This window comes from Ostrinia nubilalis, chromosome 12 (genome assembly GCF_963855985.1).
Source record: "Ostrinia nubilalis chromosome 12, ilOstNubi1.1, whole genome shotgun sequence".
NCBI lineage: Eukaryota > Metazoa > Arthropoda > Insecta > Lepidoptera > Crambidae > Ostrinia > Ostrinia nubilalis.
This window is the reverse complement of record NC_087099.1, coordinates 942201-952706: the sequence shown is the minus strand read 5'-3', so window position 1 is coordinate 952706 and position 10506 is coordinate 942201. Positions and strand designations below refer to the sequence as shown.

The following is a 10506-nucleotide window of genomic DNA, read 5'->3' as shown; positions in this document are numbered from 1 at the left end:
TTATTGGATGTGATTTTTGAAGGCATTTCGCTCATTCATTTCTGCTGCAGATAACGGTCTTTTCCACTCAAAAAATAAGGATGTTTTTATAAATATGTTCAATGGCGACATCTCGAAAACTGCATACTAGGTTTTGAAGATTTTTACGTTAACTTGGTCTTATTTATACAACCAAAAACTTGGCCAGCCAGAAATGGTTTAAAAATCATTGCAGACGATTAGGACAATGACTATAATTTATTGTAATATACAATCCCAACTTATTCCCAACTTATAATATTATAAATGCGAAAGTAACTCTGTCTGTCTGTCTGTCTGTCTGTTACGCTTTCCCGCTTAAACCTCGCAACCGATTTTGATGAAATTTGGCATAGAGATAGTTTGAGTCCCGGGAAAGAACATAGGATAGTTTTTATCCCGGTTTTTGAAACAGGGACGCGCGCGATAAAGTTTTTCTGTGACAGACAAAATTCCACGCGGGCGAAGCCGCGGGCGGAAAGCTAGTAGTCTATAAAATTGTAGTATAGTCCAATTACCATTTCGAGATGTAAACTTAAGTGAGACTATATCAAAAATCTGTATTGATAAAAATGTTATTTTTAGTAAGAAATGTGATTTTGAATTGAAAAAGCTATCACTCCATTCCGTTACCAAAACATGTCAGTTAGCACTATTTACACTGATTTTATAGATTTTAGAAGCTAGCTCTAAATGAATGACTGAAGAACTTAAACATAGCATAATCTAATCTCAAACGTCGATGTAGCAATGCTAAAGCATGTCCTAATTTAGGTTCGGAGATACACAGCGCAGTTTTGTAATGGATCACTTGCAGGCACGTGTATTTAGTATAGTATCAAGGCCTAGCTATTATAATACTTGACGATTACCACGATGATTTTGAGTCGTACAGTCAGCGTCAAATAGTACGTGATACCAAGTGGCCAAAAAATTGACAATATCATTCCAATTGACACAAAGACGTGTCGCGAATTTTTTGGCTAGTTTGGGTGTCCACGAACTGTGGTTGTTCGTTGAAAGTTAAATCAGAACACAATATTTTTAGACAGGTCATTCATCCTTTAACAAAAACCTCGTGTAAAGAAATAGCTGTCTAACTAGGCTCTAAATGTCAAGGCTTTAATTTCAACCGACTTTTCCTGCAAGTGATCTTAAACCAACAATGTGTCTCCGTGATTTCGTACATAATAATTTATTTATACAAAAGTCAAATGAGCGGGTCACTAAATAGTCTTTGTACTGTTCACACTGCACTGTGCACGGTTTAGCTGGACTCCCGGCTGTTCTCGTTGGAGCCGACAGCTTGCGAGGGAGAGGGGGTCACCTCGGGAGCTACAATGAGCCCCTCTTTGATCCTCTTCTTTTGCTTCATCCGTCGGTTCTGGAACCAGATTTTGACTTGTGTTTCGTTGAGTTGGAGAGCGGAGGCGATCTCTATCCTCCTCGCTCGGGTGAGGTATTTGTTGAAGTGGAACTCTTTCTCGAGTTCGGTAAGCTGTTTGTTGGTGAAGTTGGTGCGTCCGGTGTTGTTGAGGTTTAGGAGCGGGCTGGCCAGCATGGGTCCACCGGTGGGAGTGCGCAGGCCCTCCTGTGGGCTGCCGAGGACGCCCTGGTTCACGAACTCCGCCGGCGGGATCATCAGCTTTGGTGCTGGAAACGGAAAAGCAGATGTAAGTGTAACTGGTGGAATAGGGGTTTAATGGAAAGACAGGCGAAGACTGGGAGGAATAAATACACTGAGAGAAAGATTATACGAGTTCGTTATTTTACTGGACATGAATAAAATTGTGTTCCAAGCTACAGTTACAATGATCCTGGACTCTTAATAGACCATAAAGGCCTAATATTTTATTGTCATTCTTTGAATATCTATGGATTTACTAACATAGGTAGCGCTGACTTCGTAAAACGCATGTTTGACGTCAAGTTTTTGTTCAACTATTGTGCCAAGTGTAATAAAAAAGTACTTGCTCGATCGCTATTCACTTGTCCGTCAAGCGAACACCGTGTGTTTACAGAAACGTCTCATTGCGGGGATTAGCTTCACAACAGCCGTGGGAGCAGGCTCCGTTTATGACAGGTGTCAATTTTTTCTAATTTGAAGGTACAAGATAAAAGATATTTCAATATTGGCCTAAGGAGGCGCCCCGCTGCGCCTGAGTGGCGCGTCTGCTGCGTAAGGCTTGGACGTTTATTGTTGTGCTCGGTTATTATCTAATTGTTTGTTTGGTGGATAACTAAGATTTTTGTGCGCATTCCAAATATTGGACGAGGCTTACGGCTAATGTCAAATATGTGTTCGGCGGTTGTGTGGTCGGCAAATAGCTCGGAAATGAGGTTTACGTTTGCGGGAGTTCCAGCCAGGCTAACTACCTTATTCTACCGACCTGTCTTTACATTGCTTGATTTTGAAGAAGCATAATATTTCTAGGGGCAACGCTTTTAAGAACACTTTCTATCCTCTTGATTAACCCACTCCGTGACAACTCAAAAAGGGTGCTAAAATAGCCAAAGGACTGTTTCAATAATTAAGTAATAAGGGAGTTAGCAAAAGTGATTCGTTCTGATGATTTCGTTCGCTGACGTTCCTAAATATTGCACAAATTGAAATCAACATTTCGAACGAGACAAGTTCGAAGGGCTAATAAACCAATATCGTTGTAATTGAGCCAACAACATACTGTTACATCCACAACAACTGTTAATGACAAGTCGGAATCTAAAACAAATAATCTCGTGACTTGTTTTTCCGCCCCTACAGATGTATCGTATCCCCAACCCTTCCGTGCCGGGGTGGGTCTAATATCGACACGTTGGCTTTTAATCTGATTAATTAATTTTGTCTGTCAGCCTGTCCACACTGTTATTAACATTCGTTGGGCTTTCAGAGCTTTGTTAAGTCAATAAAAGTGATCAGCTTTATTAGATGACGAGCTTTTTTGAGAATCACAGGGAAGAAAATGCTTTACTGTGTTTTGTATAGTAAAAATCACACTATTTGAATGGGGTTTTTATTCAACATTTAATCGCCGATCGTTCTCCAGACCTTTAGACTCTTAGTTCTCTTTATTTTAAGTTATGACGATTGGTTCTATTTTTCAATAGTCTAATCAAATATTTTTTGTGTTTCAGCCAATATTAAATCCGTGGTCAGCCTCCCCTAGGCATGCGGGCGTGTTTGCGCCCGCTGTTTGCGTAATCTCCACTCCGGCTAACCCGTTGCGAGCCAGATGGGTGACCGTTTCCATTGCCTTCTCTTAGCTCAACCCTCGACTCGGCAATGAGGGTTTTCGCGAATGAAAGATCCGCTAGATGGCGGGACGTGGATGTGATGTGGGGTCTGACTGCTGCGTGATTGGTGGATTTTGACATATTATTATCTGTCAATGTCATGTCAAAAATAACCAATCATGCAGCATTTGGACCTCGCGTCTACGTATTGCCATCTGGCGGATTTTTCATTCGCGAAAACCCTCATTGGCCGGTATTGCAACAGAATCGTCTAAAGCGAACAGCTGATGGAAAACTTCAATTTATTTTTCTTCATGCCCAATGCAATGCTAAGAATAAAGGAAACAAAGCATTTTGTGTTCCTTGCTTTATTAAATGTATGTGAAACTATTGCTTGAAGGTATCATTTACTTTGCACAGACGACGATCTAAACATTGGAAGTATTAATTGCTATTTTTGCGTTTAGGCGTCGACGATAAGATGTTTAGAAAAATCGTATCGTGTTAGTTAATGGAAACAGAGTGTCACCATGTGATGAGTGCCGCGCGTTCGCAGCCGCCTGCGACAATATTGACAGAGGCTGTGACGCAAAACTAAAGGCAACCACGACTTACTCTACGACGGTTCCCATAGTCGAGACAGAAAGTATTGGTCACTTGGACTGTCATCCAACTATTCGTTTTTGTTTTAGTACCAGTTTGACTTTTGTTTTTGACATCAAGACCAATCAGAGTTCTAACTCTGAGCCCCGATTACGGTAACTTTTATAACGTCTACAATCCAGACGCGTTTCTGATTCTGCGATACGATTGGTCAAAACAGCTGACGTACGCTGATGAACGACCAATGGTATCGCAGAATCGAGAAGCGTGTCTGGATTGTTGACGTTAAAAATTACCGTAATCGGGGCTCTGTACTCTGTAAAATAGAAACAACAAACGTTTTAAACTTTCATGGTCACTAACATTAAACTAACATTCGGACTGTTGTAATAGTAAACGATCGTGGTTCAAAAGATTGATGGCAAACGAGTACCAGCACCAGAAGAAGTGGAATCATATTCAACTGGAAATACACAAATTGATGATATCATAACATAAACCAGTTTTAAAATATATTTCGTTCGTTTCAGCCAAATGACGTCCACTGCTGGACAAAGGCCTCTCCCAAGGATTTCCACAACGATCAGTCCTGCGTTGCCCGCATCCAGGTACTTAATAAAATAAAAAATTTAAGACAAAAACAGAATTTAAGGCAATTAATTGCGTCAACATTCTCAGTCTGTACCGTTTTAGCATTTTATCACTTGTCTGATGAACTGACGTTTATGTTTCCCATTTGAAAGCAACGACCAATCCGTTGCGCTAGCACTACGCGGCTAATCGTCAAAGGCCGTGTTTGCTGTTTGTTTGCGCGCGCGCCGGTGTCGTAACTCGAAACTGAAGGAGGCCGGTGCTACACCGTCTGTCCATTATGTCCCCAATAACTAGGAATATTGGTGAAGTTGTCTACAAAATAATCATGACAATTCTTGTCATTGTTACTGAATTTGTTGGATTAGTAGAGTTATTCGCTTACTCTGTGCAGCACTACGCGGCTAAACGTCAAAGGCCGTGTTTGCTGTTTGTTTGCGCGCGCGCCGGTGTCGTAACTCGAAACTGAAGGAGGCCGGTGCTACACCGTCTGTCCATTACGTCCCCAATAACTAGGAATAATGGTAAAATTCATAATATTATTGTTATTGTCTTGGTAGAGTTATTTGCATACTTTGTTCGTCAGTTATTTAAAGAAATATCGATAGAAAGAGGTCAATGGTCGAACCCAACTCGGCTGGGCAGCGTTCGGGAAACTACGCAACATCGTTTCGTTCAAAATACTTCAGTGCCTGAAGACGAAAGTCTACAACCAAGTGTGTGTTACCAATGACATAATAAAATTATGGTTCGGAAACGGCCTCTCACTATAGGCTATTTATTTATTTATTTAAAATCTTTATTGCACACATAAAAAACAGTGGTACAACAGGCGAGCTTAATGCCATGTAGTATTATTCTCTTTCAGCTAACCAGAAAATTAGACAAAACAGATAATTTAGGCTATAGGCCTTATACAGAAGAAATGTTGATATGCCGACAAAATACAAAAGTATGTTTCTAGCAATCGGTGGCTTACCGTCTAAGATGAGTAATTGCAACCGCAAAATATCGCGCAGTCAAGATCTTTAGTGGCTGCGGTTTTGAGTCAGATTACTGACGAGCGAGGGGTTAGTCTACTAGAGTCGCATCGAATTCGAAATTATTAGTAGATCCCTAGGACTAGGATCCAGTCGGCTCGGCCTCAAAGACGTGTTTGTTCTGGTGTTGAAACTTGAAACAGAAGACTGCCACTACACCGCTAGTCCATTAGCGCAAATGTTTGCGCGTGCGTGCGCCGCTTGAGCTTTACTAAATTGGGCAGTTTCATTGCGTATCATTCTAACTTTGGATTATGGTCAAACAAAAGAAAACTCTATCTAATTTTCCGTTTTGAAACGTATACCTAAATTGCGTGCAAGAATATTTTTTTGCGTCATCATTTAAAAAAGTCTTATTTCGTTACATTCTGTATGCGTTTCATTGTTTATCATAATATCAAATGTTATTATGACAACTCTTTGTGGTAATATAATACATATTTTACAAACAAATAAGTAAAAATAAACATGCTTTTTTAGAATAATTGATTTGCCCATGCAAAGTCTGCTATGATAATAGCTATATTTGGGCCGCATTTACCCTTATTTACCAGCGGACAATGCGGGTGGCAATCCATAATGTTCCGGTGCGTTTCAAATTAAGAATAATTCAATCAGTTCAATTGTTCAACAAGACTGGCCATGTACCGCCACGTCAACGCCCTTCGCTCCCGCCAGAAAAAAACATTCAATTCGATCTGACAGTTAAATGACAGCTAGGGGAGCGGGAAAGGACGCTATTGGTCCAAAATTGAACAATGCGGCAGATGCGTTCACAATTTTTTTTATTGTAAACGCACGGCCATGTTTGCTCAAATTCTTTACCGAAAAATGGGTGTTTATGTAATGAAAAAAGTTGCAGCTGATGTCTCACTTTCCTGTGACGGTTGACAGGAGATGCTCCGTACGATATAGAGTAGGTACTCATGGTAAGTTTGTAATAGAAGCAAGGGGCTACACCGATCATGGGTCTGATACGGCCGCGAGGATGGGTATGATGTATCGTTTTCCCGTTTCGTAAAATTATCGGAATCATGAATTAATTTTATGCTCGAGTTCAGTTAAGAATCGCGTTCACTTTTTCGTGACTGGGAAACGTTTTCTAATTGTAAATTATTTACTCATACTTTGTTGTATTTGCGTCGTTACAGTCTTAACAGTGCAGCGATGTTATTATTACTCGTCCACTAGATTTTCTAAACTAATCATAATTAACCAGATAGTAGAAAAAACTTTACGTAATACCGATATTATTCCACATACAACACAATTTCCCGCAAGTAACAAGAAAAATTTTTAATACACATCTATACTAGTTTACTTGAACGCGCTAATCTCAGGAACTACCGGTCCGATTTAAAAATTAATTCAGTGTTAGATAGCCTATTTATCGAGGAAGGCTATAGGCTATATAACATCACGCTACGAGTAATAGGTGCAGAGCAAAAAAGTTTTTCACGCGTACGAAGTCGCGGGCACTGCTAGTTTATGATAATGAGTCGCGAGCGAAGACGCGGGGAAATCTTTGTGAATGAAAAATATTCCCTAATATGGCAAATATGAGAATATTTTTCATTTTAAAAAACAGCACCCTGTATATTGACTGTATCTGGCCAGCCATAAATTATATGACAAAAAAGGTCGATAGTAAAACGTCGATAATCGATATCTCTGCCGAAATTGGAAAGCTAAGCTAACAAGGGCGGCAATACCGGTAAGCCGCTAATCCCCTGGCTCCTGTGTACCTGATACGTGGGTGTACGATAAACGATTTTGGCTGCACTACCTTGATAACCTCGAGTGGTAGTTAACACATGTTTTGTCAAAAACATGAGTGCCAATATCATATAGGGGAATTAGTAAGGTAACATATTATTAGGGAAGTTATTTTAAAGTTATTTTCTCCATCGACTCTTTACTATAATTAATTGTAATACTTGCGATTTTGCAATGAAAATTACACGACAAAAATGTGACAAAAGAAACTCAAAAAGTTGTTAATACACAATTTAAGAGGTCTAAATTGTAATTTATATTATCAATTTCGCAACTCTGACAATAAAAAATCGCAATGCAAACCCAGTGGCTGATGCTTTGAAATATTTGTAATTTTGAAACTCAAAAGGCAAAATGACGAATATTTTGTAAAGAAAGAAAGAAAGAAATAGACTTTATTGACACAGTAAGCACAAATTATATACAATAACAACACAAAACGAATATAGAAAATAGTGGGCCACTGTGTCAAATAGGCTCCCGCTCAGCATTTATCCTGACATGCTCGTGAGGGCATGTCAAGAAACTGGTCTTCTGCGAGAGCCCTTGTTGTGGCTTCGCGCATCCCTTCGGAGAGACATCGACTCGAGTTCGATATCTCTCAAAAGGGGTGAGCAAAGAAGGGACACCGAACATTAAAACACGACGCATTTTTAAAACAAAAATAAAAGTAATAAGTTAACAACAAAAAACAAAAAAAAAGAACCGTAACATAACAATTGTTCGAGTTGAATAAATTGATTTTCGTAGCAACTACTCCGTAGTCCGTACTACGATACGAAGCTTTCGCTACGTCTGCCTGTAGCCTATAAAAGACATAAACGTGTCAGTGATTCAAACAAAACATCTTAATTACTTACTTGATAGGTAATTTTGTAAAAAAAGATAATTTATGAAATTGATAATTTGCTTTGAATCAGCCTAGGTATCACAATGTATGTTACATATAATATTTTGCGAATACAAGTACTTCTTTTAGTTGAACTTATAACTACATAGTTACTCATCTATACTTCTATACTATCTATACTTCTATACTAATATTATAAATGCGAAAGCAACTCTGTCTGTCTGTCTGCCTGTCTGTCTTGCTTTCACGCCTAAACAACTCAACCGATTTTGATGAAATTTGGCATAGAGATAGCTTGAGTCCCGGGAAAGGACATAGGATAGTTTTTATCCCGGTTTTTGAAACAGGGACGCGCGCGATAATGTTTTTCTGTGACAGACAATATCTCACGCGGGCGAAGTCGCGGGCGGAAAGCTACTATCGTATACTAAAGTATTCATATCAACTCCAATGAAATTTTGTTTATCAGTCGCGTATTTACGTATTTATAGCAAATCCTGCACGTTTCCTCTCCCTCCCGAGTCCCACGGTCGCGCGGTGATCACTCATCCAGTGTCGCGCGCGCAAGCTCAGTTATTAGCATTAGTACCGTGTGCATGAGGGGTCTACTTTGAAATTATTCGATATAGTGACATTGTCCTCTTGTCTATGGATTCATTTATGTCTTGCATTTATTTGCTAAATTATTGTTTGGTGGACGAAAGAGAACAATGCATTTGAACGCAGCGAGCTATTTGGAAAACTATATTTCCCAATTAAAAATTAATGAAAGTTTTGTAGAATTTAAATGGAATAGATAAATCGTTTATAAATAGCTATGGAAACGGAAAAGGGACAAGAAATATTGCAAGTTTTATTGCCAACTTGCATATAATTTACTAGCTTGTCTGTCACAGAAAAACTTTATTGCGCGCGTCCCTGTTTCAAAAACCGGGATAAAAACTATCCTATGTCCTTTCCCGGAACTCAAACTATCTCTATGTCAAATTTCATCAAAATCGGTTCAGTGGTTTAGGCGTAAAAGAGAGACAGACAGACAGAGTTACTTTCGCATTTATGATATTAGTGATTGAATGAATCCTCTTCCTCCGCCCATTCCTCCAGCAAAAAAATAATTGATTATAATGTCCCAGGTAATCGGACTTAATTTGCTTTTTGATAATTTTAAATCACATAAAATAAACGCTCTTTGAGCTGCATAAATCTCTTTAATAATACCATGAAACACCCTGTATGATCCAACGCCGCGCCCGGTGTCCCAGCCCAGCGGTGTTTGCCGAGCAAACTTGCGCAAGCTCAATTTGAGTCGGCTCCGTCTCGGAACCCGATCTGTTTGCCGATGCCGAATCCTACAGGGGTTTTGTTTTAATGCGATTAGGGTCCATTTGTGATATGGGCCAGTTGCACAGGCCGGCGGCGGAGCATTTGGTCGAAATGTTATTTTTATTTAGTCGTCACTGAAAAGTAGTGAATGTTAGTAGATTTTCAAATACGCTGTGGACTTAAAGATTTCAATGGCTCCGGGAATATGCTGTGAGATTCCTTTGGAATCCGTTTCAGACGGCAAATTATGAAATTGTAAGTGTTAAACATGTCTAAATAAACTGTTATAAGTATAGATTTTGGTTCATAAAACTAATTTGGGGTACGTTTAAATTATATTGACGTTAGTGCCAGCCATCCATATCACAGGCTTTCGTTATGGTTATGTTATGCCTACAAGTAGAAGAAAATTGATTTGATAAGTATTCTGTTATTTTATTGAAATAAGCCTTTTCCAGCTTTTTCAGGTTTTTAATACCTATTTTCCTTAATCTGTAGGCCCTTGCAGAAAGTTTATTTGGCAACCGAGCAAATAAAAATCAACCTACAAACACTCCAGTAAACTGCGGGTACGAGTGGAAACAAAGTGAGCAGTACCGAGCCCCGGGGAGTGATCCATCGCTCAGGCGGACGCAGCCTCCCTTCGGAGGGCGGTCAGTTGCTGGCGTTGCACACGCTGCCACGTATTTACTTTGGAAATGAGAATTGCTGTCCGATTGTAAGCCGGCATTTGGTGCGCCTGATAGTGAGCAATCATCACTGCCCATTGACTACGCCTACAAAGAGTTGTAACTTGCCTTTTTTCAGGATCAGAACTACCTACGTTATTATACCCATCTCTTTTTCCAAGGGGGGACGCCTATGTACGTATTTCGAAGGGAAATTGTTCGTTTAAATTATAACTGATCAGGGAAATTATTTTCAGTAGGTAGATTTAAAACGATGATATCTACTCCCGGTATATTAAGAAAGTTATTGAGACATCACTTGTGATCTCACGAGCACTGAGCAGTCGTTAGAAAATTCTGGTAAGAGTAGCCGCACACCGTTGATTTTTCGTCGGCCGATAGT

General features: G+C 39.6%; 1 protein-coding gene across 1 annotated transcript in view; it reads right to left on the bottom strand.

Moving 5' to 3' along the window:
• Positions 1-290: 290 nt before the first annotated feature.
• Positions 291-10506, bottom strand: part of LOC135076750 (homeobox protein Hox-B1-like) — a 46281-nt gene continuing 36065 nt past the window's right edge. Inside the window, exon 2 of the mRNA XM_063971171.1 lies at positions 291-1671. Within this exon, the coding sequence (XP_063827241.1) occupies positions 1286-1671 (386 nt within the window). The 3' untranslated portion in view covers positions 291-1285. The remainder of the gene's footprint in view (positions 1672-10506) is intronic.